Here is a 23408-nt window from a genome sequence, read left to right on the forward strand (position 1 = left end):
ACACTTTCCCATATTACACTTCATCTGCCAGATTTTTGCCCACTCACTCAACTTATCTATATCTGTCTGCACACTCCTCACCTTCTTCACAACATACTTTCCTACCTACCTTTGTGTAGTCTGCAAGTTTAGCTACCATGCCTTCGCTCCCCTCAGTCACTGATGTAAATTGTCAAAAGTTGAAGCTCCAGCACAGACCCCGGTACGAAGACAGTAATTGGGTCCTGAATATTGATGCGTATATGACCTTCAAGAAGAATAGGAAGCTAGATAAAGGTGGAGGGGTAGCACTGTTAATCAAGTATAGCATTTGTGCAATAGTTAGATATGACTGTGGGTCAGGAGATCTGGATGTAGAATTGGTCACATCCTACCAATCAGAAAAAGACCCATTTATGCATACTCTGTTTTCTGCCAGCAAGCCATTCCTCTTTCCATGCTAATATGTTACCCCCTATACCATGGGCTTTTATTATGCATAATAAACTGAGGTGGCATCTTATCAAATGCCTTCTAGAAATCCAAGTTCAGTACATCTACAGGGTCCTCTCTATCCACCACGCTACCCTTCAAAGAACTCTAATAAATTGGTTAAACATGATTTCCCGTTCAAAAAACCATGCTGAATATGCCCCGATTACCTTCTGTTTTTCTAAGTGCCCAGCTATAACCTACTTAATGATTAACTCTAACATAACCTGCTCCCTGGTCAGTACCAGAACATGCTGCTCTAAGAAACTATCTCGAAAGCATTCTGTGAACTCCTCATCCAGGCTACTACTGCCAATCTGATTATAATCACCATGATTATTGGTGTCCCTTTATCACAAGCATCCAATATTTCTTCTTGTACACTTTGGCCTCATTGTGGTTATTGTAGGGGGCCTGCAGACCACTCTCATTAGTTACTTCTTTCCCCTGCTATTCCTCATCTCCACCAAAACCAATTCTACATCCAGATCTCCTGACCCGCGGTCATATCTAACTATTGCACAAATGCTATACTTGATTAACAGTGCTACCCCTCCACCTTTACCTAGCTTCTTATTCTTCTTGAAGGTCATATATGCATCAATATTCAGGACCCAATTACTGTCTTCCTGCAGTCACATCTCCATAATGGCTATCAGATCATATTTATTTACTTCAATGTGCGCTATCAATTTGTTTACTTTGCTAAGGATGCTACATGCATTCAGATACTGAGCCTTTAGTTTTGTCTTTTATATCTTTGTGACATCTAGTTTTGATTCTTGGTGCATTCTTAGGTTTTTTTCTCTGCCCCATCTTGCCACTCGTTGACCCTCATTTCCCATATTACATTTCTCCTCTCTTACCTTGTCTCTACTCTTTGTTAGGACACATCTTTCCACATTTGATCCCTTGCCTCCACTATTTAGTTTAAAACCCTTTCTACTTTCCTAGTTATGTAGTTGGCAAGAACACTGGTCCCAGCATGGTTCAGCTGTAGACCATCCCAAAGGTTCAGCACCCACATTCCCTGGTGCCAGTGCCTCACAAACCAGAACCCACTTCACCCACATCAGTCTTTGAGCCACATGTTCATCTCTGCAATTTTATGTATATTATGCCAATTTGCACACAGGTCAGGTAATAATCCAGAGATTATAACCTTTTGAGGTTCTGCTTTTCAATTTAGTACCTAGCTCCTCATACTCTCTATGCAGAACTTCTTTCTTAGTTCTCCTATGTCACTGGCACATACAAGGACCACAACAACTGGATCCTCCCCCACCACACTGCAAGCTCCTCTCCAGCCTTGATGCCCCGAAACCTGGCACCAGACAGGCAACACAGCCATCTGGACTCTCACTCTTTGCTGCAGAGAACAGTGTCAACCCCCCTTACTATACTGTCCCCTACTACCACTACATTCCTTTTTGCAAACCCCACTTGAATGGCTTCCTGGACCACAGCGCCATGGTCAGTTTGCTCATCCACCCTGCAGCCTCCACGCTCATCCAGACAAGCTGAGAGAACTTCAAACCAGTTGTACATTTGCAGAGGCTCACATTCCTGCTCTCTGGGTCCCCTTACCTGCCACACCCTCCTGTCCCTGACCACTGACCAAATCAGAAGATCCTATCCTAAGTGGTGTGACTGCCTTATGGTACAAAGCATCCAGGTAACTTCCCCCCTCCCTGATGCGTCTGCAGCTCAGCCTCCAGCTCAATGACTTGGAGTCGAAGTTCTTCGAGCCACAAGCACTTACTGCAGACATGTTTGCCCTGGATCACAATATTATCCAGGAGCTCCCACGTGCTGCAGCCCTGACACATCACCTGTCCTGCCATCCTTAATGTGTTTTAAATGATTACTTAATCGTGTTATTCACTTATTTATGTAGCTTTTTAATATATTTTATTAACTTTACCACCAATCTGTATGCTATTTAAAACCTTAGGAACAGAATAGACCTTAGCCACTTACCAGATACTCACCAAACAGTTAGCTCCTTTCCCTTTAGAGCAAGAACCAATTCCTAAAGCGTGATAAAGATAGAACAAGGAAATGAACACCTCCTTCCCACCAACCCCCCACCATTTCACCAAACTCCAAGTCTGCGCTCAGTTTCCTCAGCTGCACTGGTTTGCCAAGGTTGCACTAAAGATGCCTGAACTGGGGCTAGATTAACCCGATTCAACCAGTTAGCTGATTAACTATGCAGCTCTCATAGCAGAGAGTGCATTTACCCTGTCTAAGCTGCAAGAAAAAAAATAACTTAGCCTGCTTATACAGTACTTTGCAGTTACAGACTAGATTAAATTTTAAGAGCTAAATTTAAGAACCTCAGCTGTGGGTAATACTCACTGATTCAGAGACCGAGTATCTTCTATCTCATGTGAATCTGGAGCCAGAGGATTTGAAAACGGTTCACCTGTGGAAAGAAATCAGGTAAAGATTTTAAAAAATAATCCTTCTTGGTTCTGCTTATACAGAAACTAAATCTAAACGCCTGCTGGAAGAGTAGTGACAGTTTCCTGGTGTCCGAGGTAGACTGTATACAGCTAACCTGGGCCTCCCGCACAAGGTGAGATTGTTGAAAACATCCTTTCTGACATTAAAAACATTTACAGCATAGGAAGTGCTTTCATGTTAGAAATGACTGAAAAAGACATTCCCAACCTAATTCCACCTTTCAGCTCTTGGTCCATAGTCTTGTACTTTATGGTATCTCAAGTGCACAACTCTTTCAGACAGCAAATTCCACACTCCGAGCACCCTCTGGATGAAAATAATGCTCAATGCCTCTCTAATCCTCTACCGATTACATGTCCCATGGTTATTAACCTCTCACCTAAGGGAATCCACTTGCCCTCGGCCCCTCAGTTTTATACATTCAATTAAATTTCCCTTCAGCTTCCTTTGTTCCAAAGAAAACAAACCCAATCCAATCTTTCCTCATTGGCTAAAATTCTCCATTCCTGGCAACATCCTCCTAAATCTCTTCTGTACCCTTTCGGATACGATCACATCCTTCCTGTAATACAGTGACCAGAACTGTATGCAGTACTCTAGCTCCCTCTAACAAGTGTTTTATAAAGTCCTGGTGTTCTGTAGACCAAATTTCAAATATCAATATGGCGATGGTAGTAACACAATGTTCTTTTAGGTTGAGAATCTGGCCTTAGATTCACCCAGATATCAAAGTCAAATGTCTTCTTCTGTCAGGGGTTTTAATAGAGTAATTAAGGAGAAGCTTTTCCCAGTAGCATCAAGGTCAGTAAGCAGAGGCCACAGGTTTAAGGTGATTGGCAAAAGAACAAGAGGGAAATCAGAAGAATCCTTTTCAAACACAGCGAGTTGTTGTGATCTGAAATGCACTGTCTAAAAGAGTGGTGGAAGTGGATTCAATAGCAATTTTCAAAAGAGAATTAGATACATACTTGGAAAGGGAAAATTTGCTGGGCTAAAGGAAAAGGGAAAATTTGCTGGGCTAAAGGAAAAGGGCAGGTGAGTGGGACTGATTGAATTACTTCCAAAGAGTAGCACCAACAAGATGGGCCTAACAAATATAAATAAAAACAAAAAAACTGCGGATGCTGGAAATCCAAAACAAAAACAGAATTACCTGGAAAAACTCAGCAGGTCTGACAGCATCGGCGGAGAAGAAAAGAGTTGACGTTTCGAGTCCTCAGATGGGCCTAATGGCTTCTCTGCACTGCATCACTCTTTTTGTTAACAGTCCAATTGGATAAATGTTTTTCACATAAGACACTAAGTTGAGGCCCTGTCTACCCTCTCAGGTGGATGTAAAGGATACCATGGCACTACTGTGAAGAAAACCAGCAGAGTTTTCCTCAGAGTCCTGGGGCCAATACTTATCCTAAAACCAACATCACCGAAAGGGGTTATCAATTCACTACCCAAGTGCTGCTTCTGTGACTTTACTGTATGAAAATCGATGATTTGATTATTTGGCCATTATCACATTACTGATTGTGGGAGATTGCTGTGGCTGGTGTGTTTGCAACATTATAACAGTGATGCACTTCAGCAGCATTTCATCTTTTGGGATCTTTCTCTCCAGCTGAGAGTGAACAAGGCCTCAGTTTAATGTCTCATCTGAAAGACAGCACCTCCAACAGCGCAGCGCTCCCTCGCTACTTGGCCCCCGACAGTGCAGCGCTCCCTTGCTACTTGACCCCCCCCCGGACAGTGCAGCGTCCCTCACTACTCGCCCCCGACAGTGCAGCACTCCCTCACTACTCACCCGACAGCGCAGCGCTCCCTCGCTACTCGCCCCTGACAAGGCAGCGCTCCCTCGCTACTCGTCCCTGACAGTGCAGCGCTCCCTCACTATTGACCCTCCGACAGCACAGCACTCCATCAGTACATGTCCCCCTGACAGTGCCGCGCTCCCTCAGTGCTGACCCTCCGACAGTGCGGCGCTCCCTCGGCGCTGACCCTCCGACAGCGTGGCGTTCCCTCGGCACTGACCCTCCGACGGTGTGGCGCTCCCTCAGTGCTGACCCTCTGACAGTGCGGCGCTGACCCTCCGACGGTGCGGCACTCCCTCAGTGCTGACCCTCCGATGGTGCGGCGCTCCCTCAGTGCTGACCCCCGACAGTACAGCACTCCCTCACTATTGACCCTCCAACAGCACAGCACTCCATCAGTACTTGTCCCCCTGACAATGCAGCGCTCCCTCTGTGCTGACCCTCTGACAGTGCGGCGCTGACCCTCCGACAATGCGGCGCTCCCTCAGGGCTGACCCTCCGACAGTGCGGCGCTCCCTCAGCGCTGACCCTCCGACAGTGCAGCGCTCCCTCAGGGCTGACCCTCCGACAGTGCAGCGCTCCCTCAGTGCTGACCCTCCGTTAGTGCAGCGCTCCCTCAGTGCTGAATCTCCGACAGTGCAGCACTCCCTCAATGGGAGAGTCAACCTGAAGATTTTGTGCTCAGGTCTCTGCCGTGGGACCCAGGGTCCTCCCATTAAGAGAGAGGGTCATGTATTGAGCAGAATGGGGTGAGGAAGAGGTCCCTGGAGCGGCTGCTAAAGCTGCTCATCCCGGGCCTTATCGAGCAGGCCGGGGGGACCAGTCTCCAAAGCGCAGGCCCAGGCCTCGGGTTTACAAAACCTCCCCAACCCCAGCGGGAAGCTCAGCAACGCCGGTCACTTACTGTCTCTCTCAGGCATCTTGGACACGTTCCCGACCCGCTCACTCACAACAAAAACACGATTTGATCAACCAAAAAAAACACCAAAGACCGAGACAAATTGGACGATTCCTCCCAGCTCCAAGCCTATCCCACAATCCCTTGTAACACAGCACACCGCCCCCGCCCCCCCCAAGTCTATCTCATCATCCATTCCGTCAGGCATCCTCATTCCAATTGGTCAGTCCCGATGTCAATCATCACACACGGTGCCGCCCGGCAGCTCCTATTGGTGACCGTGCGCTGTCGGTTCTCCACCACAATTGTCTGTTGCACCGTCAATCAGAGTCGTTGTCCCGCCTCCTAATGCTGATAGGTTGGGCGGCGAGCCTCCTTTTCGCCGAGTGGTTGGATGTCGCTGTCAATCAATTCGGTGGTTGGATTGGATTGGTGGAGGCGCAGGGACGAGCTTAAGATGGCGGCGGCTGGTGCTGTGGTGAGAGGCATTGGCTCTAAACTGAGCCAGAACCTGCGGGAACTCCGCATCCACCTGTGTCAGAGCTCGGCTGCCAGCAAGGGCACCAGGTCAGTGCTAGCCGGGGTTCGGAGGAAGGATGCGGCCCGGGGGACTGGACGGAGTGTGATTGTCGGGGGTGGGTTGTGTGAAGGGCACCGGAGGGCGCTGGAGTCCGAGTGCAGGGCTGAGTGAGCAGCTCCAGGGCTCAAGTGGACCCCACCATAATTGAAAACATCTCGGCGTATTGGGTGGGGGTGGGGGTGGGGGTGGGGGTGGTCTGCCCCATTCCATAGAGCTTAGCATGAAAATCCAGGCTGACACCTCAATGCGGTACTGAGGGAGTGCCGCACTGGCTGAGGCGCTTGGCGCTGTCACAGGTGCTGTCTTTCTGATGAAATGTTAAATCAAGGGCCCCTCTACCTTCATCTTCTGAAAAAAACATTCATTTGAACTGGAAAAATTAGTGTGCATGTCCATAGATCCTTGAAGGCAGCAGGACACCAAGGTTGGAGGAGTTGCAGATAGTGAAGAGGATTGTCAGAGGATACAACGGGACATAGATCGGTTGGAGACTTGGGCGGAGAAATGGCAGATGGAGTTTAATCCGGACAAATGCGAGGCAATGCATTTTGGAAGGTCTAACACAGGCAGGAATTGCACAGTAAATGGCAGAACCCTTAAGTGCATCGACGAGCAGAGGGATCTGGGTGTACAGGTCCACAGGTCACTGAAAGTGGCAACGCAGGTGGATAAGGTAGTCAGGAAAGCATATGGCATGCTCGCCTTCATTGGCAGGGGTATTGAGTATAAAAGCTGGGAAGTCATGCTGCAGCTGTATAGAACCTTGGTTAGGCCACACTTGGAATATTACGTGCAATTCTGGTCACCACATTACCAGAAGAATATGGAGGCATTGGAGAGGGTGCAGAGGAGGTTTACCAGGATGCTGCCTGATCTGGAGTTTATTAGCTATGAGGAGAGGTTGGAGAAATTCGGATTGTTCTCACTAGAGCGATGGAGATTGAGGGGCAACTTGATAGAAGTTTACAAAATTATGAGTGGCATGGACAGAGTAGATAGTCAGAAGCTTTTTCCCAGGGTGGAAGAGTCAATTACTAGGGGACATAGATTTAAGGTGAGAGGAGAAAACTATAAAGGTGATGTGCAGGCCAAGTTTTTCACGCAGAGGGTAGTGATTGTCTGGAATTCGCTGCCAGAGGAGGTGGTGGAAGCAGGTACGATAGCGATGTTTAAGAGGCAGCTTGACAAATACATGAATAGGATGGGAATAGAGGGATACGGACCCCGGAAGTGCAAAATGTTTTAGTTGACGGGCAATATGATCGGCGCAGGCTTGGAGGGCCGAAGGGCCTGTTCCTGTGCTGTACTTTTCTTTGTTCTTTGACAGGTAGACAAGGTGGCTAACAAGGCATATGGGATACTTGCCTTTATCAGTTGAGGCATTGAATACAAGAGCAGGGAGGTTATGTTTTAGGTGTTAGATCGCATCTGGAGTATTGTGTGCAGTTCTGGTTGCCACATGAAATGAAGGATGTGATTGCACTGGAGAGGGTGCAGAGGACATTCACCAGGATGTTGCCTGGGCTGGAGTGTTTCAGCTATGAGGAGGGACTAGATAGGCTGGGGTTTGTTTTTAGAGTAGAGAAGGCTGAGGGGGACCAGATTGAGGTGTACAAAATTATGAGGGGCATAGATAGGAAGAAACTTTTCCCCTTAGTAGAGGGGTCAATAACCAGGGGGCATAGATTTAAGGTAAGGCCAGGAGGTTTAGTGGGGCTTTGAGGAAATGTTTTTTACCCAGAGGGTGGGGGTATCTGGAACACTCTGTCTAAAAGGGTGGTAGAGATGGGAACCCTCAACATACAAGAAGTATTTAGATGAACCTTGAAATGCTATAGTATACAAAGCTATGGGCCAAGTGCTGGAAAATGGGATTAGAGTAGATAGGGGCTTGATGACTGACACAGACATGATGGGCTGAAGGGCCTCTTTCTGGGCTGTAAAACTCTGACTCTATGGAAATGTTAACATTTTTACTCTCTACAGTTGCTGCCACACCTGAGTATTTCCAGCACTTTCAATTTTTATTTCAGATTTCCAGTATTTGTGGTATTTTTCTTCTGTTAAATGCCTGTTTACCTTGCCCAGCTGACATAAGAGATCCCACGGCATCATTTTGAAGTCAAGCAAGAGAGTCAGTGTCCTGACTAATATTTTATCTTTCAGTCAGCATCACATAAACAGAATATCTAGTCATTGTGACATTGTTTTTTTTGTGGGAATTTGCTGGTGCAAATTGGTTGCTGCATTTCATATCACAACTGTGACTACACTTCAGAAGTGCCTTTTTGGCTATATGGTGCTTTGGAATGTTTGGTCATGCATTCATATAGAATGTTTCAAGTCTTTTTAGGGGGCAAGTTAACAGAGATGAGGTAATGGGGAGAGGGTGAAGGGATGAAGTGTTGTTTTGGGTGAGGAGTTGGGAAAATGTGGGGTGAAGAGGTAGACGGATGTACAAGGTGAGTTCAAAGATTCCAGCATTGCTTATTTCCTCAGCATGTGTGTAAATGGGGCCTGCAAAAGCTAAGAGCCCATGTGAAACGCAGCAGTTCGCAACTGTAGTTTAACACTGGGGGTATGGTGCATTGTCGGAGGTGTTGTCTTCTGGATGGGATATTAAGATGGATGTCTCAGATCCTGTGGGACTATTTCAAGGAAAGTGGGGAGGGCTTGTTTTTCTAATGTCCTGGCTAACCTTCATTCCTTGAATAACACCAAAAAAAGATTAACTGGTCATTCATCTTGCACTTGGTTTATGGGATCTTGCTGTATTTAAATTGATTGTTGCAGTTGGTTATACAACAAAGTGCTGGAGAACTCAGCAGGTCTGGCAGCATCTATGGAGAGAGAAACAGAGTTAACGCTTCAATTCCAATATAATTCTTCAAAGCCCCTCAGAACTAGAGCCATTTTGGATTCAATGTTAACTCTGTTTCTCTCTACGCAGATGCTTCCAGACATGCTGAGTTTTTCCAGCACTTTGCAGATGCTAGAAATCTGAAATAAAATCAATGTTTTGCTTTTATGATCTGGGATGCACTGCCTGAAAGGGCAGTGGTCAATCAAAACTTTCAAAAGGGAACTGAATTTTTTGAAGGAAATATTTGGCAGGACTATAGGTAAAGAGCAAAGAAGTAAGACTAATTAGGGAACTTTCAAAGAGCCGCACACACTCGACCAAATGTCCATGTTCTATGCTGTATGATTCTATAACGGTGACTGCACTTCAACAGCAACCGGCTCCTTATGATGCACTTTGGGTTGTCTTGAGAATGTGATGTGCTCATTTGTAGTGTCTAGATCTCAGATGAAGAGATGAAAGAATGTTAATGGCTATCAACAACATTGTGACCTGCTTTTGCAAAAAGAGCCTTATCACATTTGACACCAATTCACAAAGTTCTTCACATGTGAAATTACTTTTTGAAATGGAGCAGTTGTTGCATGAATAAACACAGCCGCCGTTCTACATCCGAAATGACAGACAAACAACAAAGATATCACTTAATCTCCTCTCGATATTGGCTAAGGGCGGACTCCTGCCCAGGCACTGGCAGAACTGCAGGCTTTTCTAAATGGTGCTGTTTTTATGTCCAGCAGAACAGGCAGATGGAGCCTCCAGTTAATGTATCTTTTGAAATAAAGTATCTCTCCGTGTAGCCTTCAAGTTTCAACCAGTTTTAATTTTGGTCTGATGGACTGAATCCAGAGGTTCTGAGACAAACTGGTACACGTAACTTGAGGTCATGAATTTACTGTAACTAGTTCCTGATTATCAGTCAGTCATCTTTTACCACGTTCTTTCTCATTAAGTGCAGAGTACTCATTTAAAAACCATTCCTGTTTCCTTGTGGTTTTGCTGCACTTTTTTCTTTTGAAACTGTGGCCCAGTTTTGCTTGGGTCACTTCTCCTCCAAATGGATGAAGGTATAAATAAATCTTTAGCCAGATGGTGGGAGGCAGATTTACTTCTGATCAACGTAACCACCTGGGGTCCAACCCAAATATTACAGAAAACTCCCAAAAGAACCATCTGGTGTGACAGAGGGGGGGGGGGGGGGAAATTGGAAAACGCAAATTGTAGAACAGGAAAATATTTACCGTGAATTATATTTGTTTTACCATGAAGTCAGTTTAGGAGTACTGAGGGAGCGTTGTACTGTGTGTTACCATCTTTTGGTTGAGACATTAAACTGAGGACTCATCTGCTCCCTCGGGTGGACAGAAACGGATCCCTTGGCCACTATTTTTGCAGAAGATCTGGGGAGTTGTTGCTGGTGTTCTGGTGCCAACATTTATCCCTCAACCAACATCAGTAAGACAGATTATCTCATCAGTTCTTCACTGCATTTTGTGATACTGTGCATAAATTGTCTGCTGTCTCTCCTACGTTTGAAGAATAGTGTTGAGAATTGACTGAAAAGAAGAGTCGAGAAGGGAGATCCAGAGAAGAATAATGAGAAACAGATGTGCTATAAGAAACTGGCCCTTGGGCCAAATAATCCATATAATGTACTTAACCAACACATGGCAAAAGCAATTGAGAAAACATTTCTGTCACTGTAATTTTAATTGATATTTTGTTGACAATTTTGCAGCTGATATTGCAGTGGTCTTGTGTCAGCTATTCTGCCACTTGCAGAAAGGATGAATTGCTTGCCAGTTTTAAACTTGCTATGAGAAATGGGTGGATGATATCGGGCAGAGCTTGGCCTTTTAGCAAGATTTGCAGCAGTGGCTCAGTTAGTAGCACTGTCGCCACTTGAGGTAGGTTGTGGGTTCAAGCCAACGCCTTGGGGCATGTAATTTAGGCTGACACTTTAACGATAATGCTGAGGGAATGCTGCACTGTTGCAGTGGCTGGCCTTTGGATGAGAGGTTAAACTTGAGGCCCTGTTTGCCACCTCAAGTGGACGTGAAAGATCCTAGAGCAAATTTGAAGAGGAAGAGTTTTACCCAGTGTCCTGGAAAATATTTATTCCTCAGCCATCACCTAGAACAGTTGACCTGGTCAGCTATCTCACTGCTGTGGGACCTTGCTGTGTGCAAATTGGCTGTAGGGTTTTTGAGTTAGAACAATCTAAAAGTCTCAATTGACTGTAAAGCACCTGGGATGTCCTGCGGTCATGAAAGGTGCTGTATAAATTCTTTCTTCATAATGCAGTCACAGAGGACAATACTTTTGAGCAGAGTGCTGATTTTGGGTATTTTAAACCCTCACAAAAACAAGTTAAAGGAATGGTCAACACAAATTTCAGGTGATTGGCAAAAGAATCAGGTGACATGAAAAACTTTATGCAGCAGTGATCTGGAATGCACTGCCTTATTGGGTGGTGGAAGTAGATTCAGTAGTATCTTTCAAAAGGAAATTGGTGAAATACTTGTAGGGTGAAAATGTTGAGGGCTTCAAGGGAAAGGACAGGGAGTGGGACTAGTTGGATAGCTCAAAGAGCTGGTAGGGTGGATCAAATGGTCTCCTGTGCTATATCATTGAATGATTCCATAAAACTGTGGAGTTACTGTTGGTGTTTTTGGTTCAATCAGGGATTTCATCGAGCAGCACTATGTGGCACTGAAAAAGGCGAATCCAGCATTTCCTATTCTAATCCGAGAATGTGCCGGTGTACAGTCTAAAGCTTGGGCTCGATATGGTAAGGAACCATGAACTACAGGTCACAGTATAAATAGCACCTTAAATCAGGCAGACGGTGATGTGGCTTTAGACTTTTTTTATACCTGAGTTTCAATCCAGTCCAGACTGAGGGGGAGTGAGACTAATTGGAGTAGCCCCTTCAAAGAGCTGGTGTAGACACAATGGGCCAAATGGCTGCTGTGCTGTAAACTTCTATAAATCTTCTCTTCTGGCTATGTGGTCCAATTTGTAACGAGTCTGGGGAGTCTGACTGAGCCTGAAGGGATCCAGATCCAGAGTTTGCCCCATATTTACCAAGTGTCTTTCCCAGAGACCACAGGATGACAAATGTGGGAAAGAAAACAATTTATAAGAGGGGCAGCTTTGAGGTTGAGAACTTGTTGGAGGTGTTGTGAAAGTAACTTCATTTACCCTGAATGTAATCATTCTATCCCTAACCATAGTGAATCTGTACAACAGGGCAGCTGCTGAAAATTCCCTAGCAGTAATGACCCTCACCCTAACACTCTGCTGTCTGTGTCCTAACTTGCATCAAATTTTATCATCATCACTTCCTGTTGTCACTAACCTAACCTGGTCCAGAAACACCTTAATTTTAAAACGTTCATGCTTATTTTCAAGAACCTCCATGGCCTCGTCGCTCTCCATCTCTGTAAACTTCACGCTCCCTGTACTCCTTCAATTCTGGCCTCTTGCACCTCCCTGATCTCAATTGCTCTACTTTGGTGGTTGTGCTTTTACCTGGCTAGCTCCAAGCTCTGGAATTCCCTCCCTCAACCTTTCTCTCCTTTTAAGACTCCTTAAAATTTATCTTTTTGACCAAGCTTTTAGTCAACTGTTGTAATAGCTCCCTGTGCAGCTCAGTGTCACATGGGGAGACGGGTGGCACAGTGGTATTGTCACTGGACTAGTATTCCAGAGACCCAGGGTAATGCTCGAGTTTGAATCCCACCATGGCAGGTGGTGAAATTTGAATCCAATAAAAATCTGGAATTAAAAGTCTGATGATGACCATGAAACTATTGCTGATTGTTGTAAAAACCCATCTGGTTCACTAATGTTCTTTAGGGGAGGAAATCTGCTGCCTTTATCTGGTCCATGTGACTACAGATCCACAGGAATGTGGTTGACTCTTAGAAATGCCCCCTGAACAAGGGCAATTGGGGATGGGTAATAAATGCTTTGGGGGGGGAGGGGGCGGGGGCGGGGTGGGAAGGGGGGGAGGAATAATATGGAAAATACAAATTGTAGATTTACTATGAATTTGTTTTTACCATGAAGTCAGTTTAGAAGTAGAGTATTGAGGAAGCATGGCACTGTCAAGAGTTGCCATCTTCAGATAAGGTATTAAACTGAGGCCCCAAACGCCCCCTCAGGTGGACAGAAACAGAACCCTCGGCCACTGTTTTGCAGATGTGGGGAGTTCTCTCTAGTGCCAACATTTATCCCCCAATGAACATCAGCAAAACAGATTATTTGACCAGTATCTCACTGCATTTTGTGACATTGTGCATAAATCGTCTGCTGCGTCTCCTATATTTGAAGTGAAGATACTGTTTCAAACTACTTTATTGGCTGTAAAGTGCTTTGGGACATCCTGAAGTCATGAAAGGTGCTGTGAAAATACAAGTTTTTTGATCCCATTACCCCTCTTTCCCACCTCAACATGATAAACACGGGAAATCCAAGTTCTGCAGGTAAATTGCTATTTGCTCCAAGCGCAATGCTTTTTTTTTACTGAAACTGCTTGACTGAACACGGAATTCTTCAGTAAATGAGATAAGTGTTGAGCTGCTTATGATGCCTGTGTTTTTTTATTTCCCTCCTGTTTCAGAGTTTGGAAGAGAGAGAAATGTGCCGTTGGATAATTTAAACTCTGAACAGGTGGCAAAGGCACTGGAGTCTCTGATTACCAAGCCGTGAACTGTAGAGCAATTGGACTGTGAAGGAATAAGCTTAATAAAAAATAATGGCATGGGAATGTTTGTTCCGTCTTGCCTCGTTTCCCAGTGGAAAGATATGCAACTGTAAAATAAATCTAAATTAAAATGCATTTGAGTCCCGTGTGCTCTATTTGTCAATGTATTCCAAATGCCACTGGCTTTAACATCATGTTCATGAGTGGGCTGGATAAAATATTAAATTTGTTCCCGCTGGCCTGACAGCATATACCATGATTGCATGATTGCTTTCGTTGCTGCAATTTCCCATTACTGGTGTCAGATTTAAAGCCAATTTGTGTTGAGTTGCATTGGGATTTCTCAACCTCATTCCACTTAGTTTCTTTAATGGATTTCGGAGTTCTTCATCCCATCTGCCTGAAGTGGATTAAAACTTAGGTTTTTAGATGTCAAAAAGTTAAACTAAATTCGAAACACAGTTGGAGGTAATTCCAGTGGAGAAGACTAACTCAAGAGACCAAACTATTTCCCTGCACAATTCTTGTTTTGAAAGCTGCCATCTCGATTCAACACTGTTCACCCAACATCCTTGGGTTTCCTGAGGTTAGTAATGCAGGGCTTAATAATCTTGCTTGGTAGAAGCTGAGGAATATCGCCCCATTCCCAGCAGCAATGGGCTGAATGGCACCCTGTGCTGTAAACTTTAGTTATGAGAATTCAAATCTCTCCCAGGGACCCTTATACACACCATCACTTCTAAGCTTGGTTATTCTCAAGCTCAAGCCATCCCATTTTAATCATTCAGGATTCTGCTGCTCATTTTCTATATCAAACTCCATTAGCTTCCTGCCCTCAGGCTGGCAGCTTCAGAAAAACTTAACATCAAAAATCAATTCAGGACCTTGCCTGATCCTCTAAGCAGAATCTGGTTCCACTAGTCAGGCCTCATCATCTATCCTCCATAAAGCTGAACTCATCCAAAACTTCACTGCCCTAATCCTAACTCGCACCACCTCCCATTTGCTCATCATCCCTGTGCTATATGGATTCCTGGTCTGGCCACACCTCTATTTAAAAAAAGTCATGCTTGTTGCCAAATCCCTCCAAGCCTCACCCCTTTGTAACCTTTTCCAGCCCAATATCCCTCAGATCTCTGCACTCCTCCAACTCTGGCCTTTTGTGAATCCCTGATTTTCCTTGTTTCCTCACTTGCAGCTGCACCTTCAGTTGCTTGGATCACAGGCTTTGGAAATCTGAACACAATCGAGACTGCTATTCCAGCACAGTAGTGATGGAGTGCTGCACATTTAGAAGTTCTGTCAGATGAGACATTAAATCATGGCATTGTCTGTCCTCTAGTGGACATAAAAGATCCCATGACACTTTTTCCAAACAAAAGCAGAGCAGTTCCTCCATGTTCCTGGACAATATTTACCCTTCAAACAACACAAAGCATTAACTGAACATTTAAACATGGTAGAGTCTCACTGTGCACACATTAGCTGCCATGTTTTCCTATATTACAACACTGACTGCACATCAAATGTAATACATTGGGTGTAAGTGATTTGGGACATCCGGAGGTCGTCCGAAGTATTACATAAATGCACAATCTTTATTTCTTTCCGATCTTTTGTTCAGTATCCATTACACCTACATTAAAGTGCCCTGGGACATTTTTGTTTTGTGAAAATCACTACATTAAATGTAACTTCTTGGCAAAGCAGATCAGTGGCCATTGTTTGAATAACAAGAGGCCCTACATTTAACATTCAGGAATCCAATATTGGCCGAAAGGGAAAAGAAAGTGATGGATTCAAGAACTTCCCCACGTCCAAGCATCTTAGAGCCTGTAATAAAAAGAATTACAAACATTTACCTTATTTAAAAAAGAAACTCATGATATGTCCCTAAACACTTCTTAACTTAATGATTATTACACACAACAAGGGATACTGAAATTTTATTGCAATCTGCTAAAATTACACTCTGGTTTCTGCCGCTGGTTTTTAGCATTTTAACTGGGTAAGGAAGGAAATTTTTGCACTTGGTTCCCTGTGCAACTCTGCATTAATGAAGCGATATGAATGCAGATTTTGTTGTAAACATCGTTGCCAGGCAACAACAGCCTGAAAAAATACTCGTGTCGAAATTCAGGCTGACTCAGAACCTGTAGAATAATTCTTGTAGGAAACGGATTAAGCCTGTGTTGTAGTTGGGGCCAGTTCTGAACAGTGCAGAGAGAAGCTTTAATCTGAATCGAATGGTGCTACACTAGATGTGAGAGTGCTTGGCTTTTGACACCGGGTTCCTAAAATGGAAAGTGTTCCATCCTCCGACACTAAAATTTACAAGAATACAAAAGTTCGCCAAAAATCTGCAGCTTTCTCATTGTCAAGTGAAAATGACCCAACATTCGCTTTTAAGTTTCTTGCTGTAGAAACCCCCTCCCTCTTCCTCTTGGTAGGGCGCTCTCAAAAATTGTACAATGGCCCCACAATCTTCTCTCCCCCAACTCACTTCTGACAAGATATTCAAGGGGGAGGTATATTACATAGAATTAACAGCACAGAAACAGGCCATTTGGCCCAGTTGGTCAGTGCCAGTGTTTATCCTCCCATCCCTACTTCATCTCATCCCATCAACATATTCCAGAGTACTAAAGGGAGTGGCCATGGAAATAGTGATGTGTTGGCTGTCATCTTCCAAAATTCTGTAGATTCTGGAACTATCTTGGCAGATTGGAGGGTGGCAAATGTAACCCCACTATTTAAAAAAGGGAAAAGGGGAGAAAACTGAATTACAGACCGGTTAGCCCAACTTCAGTAATGGGAAAGTGCTAGAGTCTATTATAAAGAATGTGATAACAGGAGACTTAGAAAATATCAATGGGATTAGACAAAGTCAACATGGATTTATGAAAGGGAAATCATGTTTGACAAACCTACTGGAATTCTTTGAGAATATAACTAGCAGAATAGATAAGGGAGAACCAGTGGATGTGGTGCATTTGCATTTTCAGAAAGCTTTTGATAAAGTCCCACATAAGAAGTTAGTGAGTAAAATTAAAGCACTTGGGATTGGGGGTAATATATTGGTGTGGATTGAGAATTGGAAACAGAAGGAATAAATGGCTCTTTTTCAGAGTGGCAGGTGGTGACTAGTGGGGTACTGCAGGGATCAGTAGTTGGGCCCCAGCTATTCACAATATATATCAATGATTTGAATGAGGGAACCAAATGTAATATTTCCAAATTTGCTGATGACATGAAACTTGGTGGGAATGAGAGTGAAAAAGAGGGTGTTAAGAGGCTTCAAGGTGATTTAAACAGGTTGAGTGAGTGGGCAAATACATGGCAGATGCAGTATAACGTGGATAGGTGTGAAGTTATCCAAATCAGAAGGTATAATGTAGGAGACAACCGACAGTTTGTTAGAATAGTCAAGCCGAGAGGTTTCAGCAGCAAATAAAGATGAGGTAGGGACAATGTGGGGCAATGTTATGGAGGTGGGAATAGATGTTCTTAGTGATGGTGCAAATATTTAGTTGGAAGCTCATCTCGGGGTTAATATGACATCAGGATCGTGAACAATCTGGTTTAGACTCAGACTGTTGCCAAGGAGAGGGAGAGTCAGTAGCTAGAGAACAGAGTTTGGAACGAGCTAATTCATCCAGAGGACTCAAATAATTTCTGCAATGTATAATGGGACATCAAAACCCCTGGGATTTTACCAGCACTGGGACTAGGCTGATATGCAGTATTCGTGCAATCTGTTCTGTCTTAGTAATATGTGGAATACTGACTAATGAACAGTCAAAACAAATGTTTCAGGATCTGTTGGAAAACTCAGCTTTCTAGTAGGCAAAGATTTAATTGAAGCCCTGGTCAGTTGAGCTGAGCTGTACAAAACAGGAAGGTCCTGGGTTTGACTCCTGCCTGAAGCTCAATCAGTCAATCTCCAGTTGAAGTGACGGAAAATTCGACTACAATTGGTGCCCGAGAAGGGGAGGGGAGAATCAGCTGGTGTGCCACGTACAGATATTTGGTAAAGGCCGATCCAGCGGCGGGCCTGGTGCACACTCCCACGACAAACATCTGCCAAAGTCCTGGGGAGTAACAGGCACTTGAAGGGGTGGTGAAGGCTGCCCATCTAACTAGACCCTGGCATGTATTCAATGCCTTCATGGGATGGGGATGTTGGTCGAGAGGAGGTAAAGGAGATTGACCTCAGAGAATGCGACAGGTAAAGAGCTCTCACTTTCCATATATTGCCAGCAAACGAGCTTCATTACTATCCTGGCCAATCCCAATGCTTGGGACGATATCAAATAGCCTGGAGAGAGAAAGGAAATAATTAGTCGAAAGGCAACTGAATACAATGTTTAATGACTGAAGTTTATGCAGTATCAATGAGTTTCTGATCTGATAACTGGTTTCCATGGATACAACAGAAAGGTCTTTAATCGCTGGCTTTCGATAAACCCCTTCAGCCTCCCACCCAGGAGTGTTGCTGTCCTTTAGGACCCGAGTGGAGAATGCCCAGAATCATTTCAGTAGAATGGTATCAGGGGTCAGTGCAGCAGCGAAATACAGCCCCAAACAGATGGGATGAAAGGCTTCTTGAGCAGCTGCCAGAGTGAGAAATCTTTCATCCCCATCTGTCAGCCTTCACTGCCAGCAAGTCACCCACCCACCCCCCCTCCCTTTCCTGCTTCTCTCCAAATTGTAGCATTTTTTTTTGCGAATAGGTAGGTAAGATATTTTACTGGAAGTTCCTCACAATATTTTTCAGCTCTTCAAACACATTCCTGCATTTCAGCTGCAGATTAAACACTTGAATGGCAGAAAACAGTTGTGTAACGACCTTAGGATGTTTCAAAGCACTTTACATCCAATGATGTACTTTTTAATTGCTGTCACAAAGAAAATACGGCACTTAATTTGCGCACAGCAAGCCTGGCTTGAAGTGGTGAGATGTTATGTTTTCTTTTACACAACTGAGGTACTTCCCTTTGTTCAGTATATAACTGCAGTTAGAGAGAAAAAGAATCGCTGGAGGCAGGAATGGATGCTTGAAGAGTTGAAGCTCTGACAAACAGCGAGGTGATAATGACCAGATCATTTTTTTTTTAAAAAATGATGTTGGATGAAGGATAAATATTGGCCAGAACACCAGGGAGAACTCCCCTGCTCTTCAAAATGGTGCCATGCATTTTTTACATCAACCTGAGAGGGACAGACAGGACCTCAGTTTAACGTCTCATATGAAAGAGGTCACCTCGGACAGTGCGGCACTCCCCGCAGTGCACTCCCTGCAGTGGAAGTGTCAGCCTGGGTTATGCGCTCAAGTCTCTGGAATGGGGACCTGAACAGACAATGTTCTGACACAGAGACAAGAGTGCTCCCACTGAGCCATGGCTGTTAGACCTGTTATAATTTTAATCTTTTCAGCAGTATCCCCACACGAACCCCAACTTTGCTGGAATAAGAAAGAAAGAAAATGCTGGAAACACTCAGCAGGTCAGGCAGCATCTGTAGAGAGGGACTGGAGAGAGAGTAAGCACGTGTTTCAGGCTAATGACCTCCCACCCTTGAGTAAGGTTGTATGAAACCTGCTTAGCAGTTCTAGTTTTTATTTCAGCTTTCCAGCGTTGGCTCTGGATTAAGATTACTAGGTTTAGGGGTTTGCCCCTATTTCAACCACTTACACCGAGTCAAAGAGTTGACCTCTTCATGAGCTAATCATTATAAACACTGGACGGTAGATACTGTGCTTCTTTCCCTCCAATGGTTAAAGACTGATTTAATTAAACTTTTCAAAATATTAAGGAATAGATAGAGAGAAACTATTTCTCCTGGTTGGGGAGTCTAGGACTGGGGGACATGGCCTAAATATTAGAGGCAGGTCTTTTGGGAGCGAAGTTAGGAAACACATTTACACACACAGAGTATAATGGTTTGGAACACTCTTCCAGAACAACAGTTGATGCTGGTCAGTTGTTAATTTTAAATTTAAGGTAGATTTTTGTTCATCAAAGGTATGAAAGGATATGGGACAAAGGCAGGTATGTGGAGTTAGGATGCAGGTCAGCCATGGTCTCACTGAATGGTGGAACTGTCTCTAGGGATAAATAGCCTCCTCCAGTTGCTATGTCAGCACTGGATCCTTACCTTGTTTGCGAAGTATTTGTCCATTAAAAAGTTGGCTCGGACTCGGATGTCCTCATTGCTGTTGTACTGAATCGCCTCAAGAGCCAAGATCCCATTTTGATTTGCAAACGATACACAGGCCTGTCAGAATTTGGGATTTGCAAATCAAGCGTTAAACAAGCGCAATAATAAGTGGGCAGATCATAGTCCTTAATTCACAAGCTAAAGTTCTGTGTCATGTGCCACATGGTGAAAGGTCTGAGGATCTGACTTGGAACCAGTCTGTAATTCTAGATGAACATTTCAGAGCCATTCTCCTCTCATATTCATTTGCAACTGCCCAACAAAGCACACTCTTTAAAAATTCCTTCTTGGGATGTGTGTTCCTGGCAAGGCCAGCATGTATTGCCCAACCCAACTGCCCTTGGCAAATGATGGCGAAGTGTCTTCTTGAACCTTTGCAGTCTGGGTAATGTAGGTAACACCCATAGTGCTGTAAGGGAAGGAATTCCTGGATTTTGACCCAGGGACAGTGAAGGAATGGTGATATTGTTCCAAATCAGGATGGTTTGGATTTGGAGGGGAACTTGGAAGATGCTGGGTATTTCTACTGCTGCCCTACGTGGTAGAGGTCATGGGTTTTGAAGGTGCTGCCAAAGAAGCCTTAATGCTGCAGTGCATCTTGTAGATGGTACACACTGCTGCCACTGTTAATCGGAGGTGGAAAGAGTGAACATTTAAAGTGGTGAAAGGGGTTCCGTTTAAGTGGGCTGCTTTGTTCTGGATGGTGTCATGCTTCTCGAATTTTGGAGCTGCACTCATCCAGGCAAGTGGAGAGTATTCCGTCACACTCCTGACTTGTAGGTGGTGGACAGGCATTGAAGAGTCAAGAGGTGAGTTACTCACTGCAGAATTCCCAGTCTCCAACATGCTCTTGGAGCCATAATATTTATGTGGCTGATTCAGATATGTTTCTGATCAATGGTAACTCCCAGGATTGTGGGGTATTCAACAATGTCAAGGGGAGATGTTTAAATTCTCTCTTCTGAGAGATGGACATTAATGACAGACAGGTGCCAGGCGATAATACTTTCCACTTATCAACCCAAGTATGAATGCTGTCCAGATCTTGTTGCACGCAGGCACAGATTGCTTCATTATCTGAGGAGTTGTGAATGGTGCTGAACATTGTGCAATTGTCAGCGAATATCCCCCCTTCTGACCTTATACTGAAGGGAAGGTCAATGATGAAGCAGCTGAAGATGGCTGGGCCTAAGACATAACCCTGAGGAACTGCTGTTGCAATGTCCTGGGTCTGAGAAGATTGACCTCCAACAACCATAACCATCAATTTAACGCTTTGATGCCAGATTTAGTCATTGAAAGCTCTCACCTCACTTCTGGAATTCAGCTCTTTTGTCCTGTTTGGACTAAGGCTGTAATGAGGTCAGGAGACAAGCGGCCCTGGCAGAATCCAAACTGAGCATCAATAGCAGGTCACTGATGAGTAAGTGCCGCTTGACAGAACTGTCGATTACATTTTTCATCACTTTGTTGATGATTGAGAGTAGACTGACGGGGTAGTAATCAGCTGGATTGGATTTGTCCTTTTTTTGTGGACTAGACATACCTGAGCAATTATCCACATTGTCAGGTAGATGCCATTTTTATAGTTGTATTGGAACAACTTGGCTAAAGACCGTGGCTAGATCTGGAGCACATTTCTTCAGTACTACAGCCAGGATGTTGTTGGGGTCCATAGCTCGTTACATCCGGGATGTTTGGTTATTCCTTGATATCACATGGAGTGAATCGAATTGGCTGAAGACAGGCATCTTTGATGCTAGGGACCTCAAGAGGAGGCCAAGATGGATCATCCACTTGGCATTTCTGGCTGAAGATTGTTACAAACGCTTCAGCCTTGTCTTTTGCACTTAAGTGCTGGCCACCCCCATCATTGAGGATAGGGATGTTTGTGGGGCCTCCTCTTCATGAGTTGTTTAATCATCCACCACCATTCATGAAGATGTGGTAGGACTGCAGAGCTATGATCTGATCTGTTGATTGTGGGATCACTTAACTCTGTCTATAGCTTCTAGTTCAACAGTTCAGCATGCACTTGGTCCTGAGTTGTAGTTTCTCCAGGTTGGCACCTGATATTTAAGTATTCCTGGTGCTGCTCCTGGCATGCTTTCCTGCACTCGCATTGAACCAGGCTGATCCCCTAGCTTGATGGTAATGGTAACATGAGGGTTATGCCAGGCCACGAGGTTACAGATTGCAGTTAAATTTAATTCTGCTGCTGCTGATGGCCCACAGCACCTCACGGATGTCCAATTCTGAACTGCTAGATCTGTTATGATTCCACCCCATTTAGCACAGTGGTATAGCCTCACAATACAATGGACAGTACCCACCAGGACAGCGCATTGGTCACTCCTATCAATGGCCAGATGCATCGGTGACAACTAAATTGTTGAGTGTGAGGTCAAACAGGTTTATCCCTCGTGTTAGTTCTTTCACCAGCGGCCATTGGCCCAGTCTGGCAGCTACATCCTACAGGACTTGAAATATTCAGTCAGTAATGGTGCTATGGAGCAACTCTTAGTGATGGACAATGGCATCCCCCACCCAGAGTATATTCCGTGCCCTTGCCACCTTCAGTGGTTCTTTCAGGTGGTGTTCAACATGGAAGAGTACTGATTCACCTGCTGAGGGTGGGTGGGGGGTGGGTAAAGGGAGCTGGGAATGGTAGGTGATAATCAGCAGGAAGCTTCTTTGTCTGTGTTTGATCTGATGCCATGAGACTTCATGCAGTCCAAGGTCAATGGTGAGGACTCCCACGACCACTCCCTCATGACTGTATACCATTGTGCTGCCACTTCTGGTGGATCAGTCTTGCCTGTGGGACAGAACATACAGACAATGTTCCAGACCCCTCCATCACCGGGTAAGGTATGATTCAGTGAGTATGGCTATGTCAGGCTGTGGCTTGATTAGTCTGTGAGACAGCTCTCCCAAATTTGGTACAAGCCCCCAGATGTTACTGAGGGTCAACAGGGCTGGGTGTGTTTTTGTTGTGCTCGGTGCCTGTGTTGATGCAGGGTGGTCCATCCGGTTTTATTCTTATAGTCCCATTCATAGAAGCTTTGATACAACTGAGTGGCTTGCTAGGCCATTTCAGAGACCAGTTAAGAGTCAACGCCATGTGGCTGTGGGTCTGGAGTTACATGTAGGCCAGACCAGGTAAGGATGGAAGATTTCCTTCCCTAAAGGACATTAGTGAGCCAGATGGGTTTTTATGACAATCCAGTAATTTCAGGATCACCATTACTGATTATTCCAGATTTATTTAATAAATTTAATTTAAATTCCCCAGCTGCTGTGGTGGGATTTGAACTATGTCTCCAGCTCATTAGTCCAGGTCTCTGGATTCTTAGTCCTGTAACATAATATCCCGTCCTCTTGGCAGAGAGGAA

The 23408-nt window shown here is 44.6% G+C and overlaps 3 protein-coding genes across 13 annotated transcripts in view; 1 reads left to right on the plus strand and 2 right to left on the minus strand.

Moving 5' to 3' along the window:
- ik (IK cytokine) overlaps window positions 1–5799 on the minus strand; it is a 48661-nt gene extending 42862 nt beyond the window's left edge. Inside the window, exons 1-2 of the mRNA XM_041194136.1 lie at window positions 5647–5799; window positions 2833–2899 (exon numbers count right to left, since the gene is read on the minus strand). Of these exons, the coding sequence (XP_041050070.1) occupies window positions 2833–2899; window positions 5647–5662 (83 nt within the window). The 5' untranslated portion in view covers window positions 5663–5799. The remainder of the gene's footprint in view (window positions 1–2832; window positions 2900–5646) is intronic.
- Window positions 5800–6056: 257 nt separating this feature from the next.
- Window positions 6057–13927, plus strand: ndufa2 (NADH:ubiquinone oxidoreductase subunit A2). The gene is made up of 3 exons (XM_041194078.1): window positions 6057–6207; window positions 11768–11874; window positions 13711–13927. The coding sequence occupies exons 1-3, from the start codon at window positions 6098–6100 to the stop codon at window positions 13797–13799; spliced, it is 306 nt and encodes a 101-aa protein (XP_041050012.1). The 5' UTR covers window positions 6057–6097; the 3' UTR covers window positions 13800–13927.
- Window positions 13928–15373: 1446 nt separating this feature from the next.
- Window positions 15374–23408, minus strand: part of tmco6 (transmembrane and coiled-coil domains 6) — a 49668-nt gene continuing 41633 nt past the window's right edge. For 3 of the 11 annotated variants that reach the window (XM_041194076.1, XM_041194073.1, XM_041194070.1), the window contains 2 exons: window positions 19951–20070; window positions 17034–18112 (listed from right to left, as the gene is read on the minus strand). In XM_041194076.1, coding sequence (XP_041050010.1) covers window positions 18104–18112; window positions 19951–20070 — 129 coding nt within the window. In that variant the 3' untranslated portion in view covers window positions 17034–18103. Of the gene's footprint in view, window positions 15628–17033; window positions 18113–19950; window positions 20071–23408 lie in introns of those variants that run through there. The other 8 variants (XM_041194075.1, XM_041194071.1, XR_005943840.1 and 5 more) reach the window with 7 other exon arrangements.

The sequence above is a fragment of the Carcharodon carcharias genome, chromosome 8, assembly GCF_017639515.1.
Source record: "Carcharodon carcharias isolate sCarCar2 chromosome 8, sCarCar2.pri, whole genome shotgun sequence".
Taxonomy (NCBI): domain Eukaryota; kingdom Metazoa; phylum Chordata; class Chondrichthyes; order Lamniformes; family Lamnidae; genus Carcharodon; species Carcharodon carcharias.

What these genes read in the sequence shown, in the direction of transcription:
- ndufa2 (XM_041194078.1), top strand. Translation starts at nt 6,098, where the DNA reads ATGGCGGCGGCTGGTGCTGTGGTGAGAGGCATTGGCTCTAAACTGAGC. An exon ending in GCTGCCAGCAAGGGCACCAG is followed by an intron (nt 6,208 to 11,767) that starts GTCAGTGCTAGC and finishes TGGTTCAATCAG; the next exon opens with GGATTTCATCGAGCAGCACT. An exon ending in TAAAGCTTGGGCTCGATATG is followed by an intron (nt 11,875 to 13,710) that starts GTAAGGAACCAT and finishes CTCCTGTTTCAG; the next exon opens with AGTTTGGAAGAGAGAGAAAT.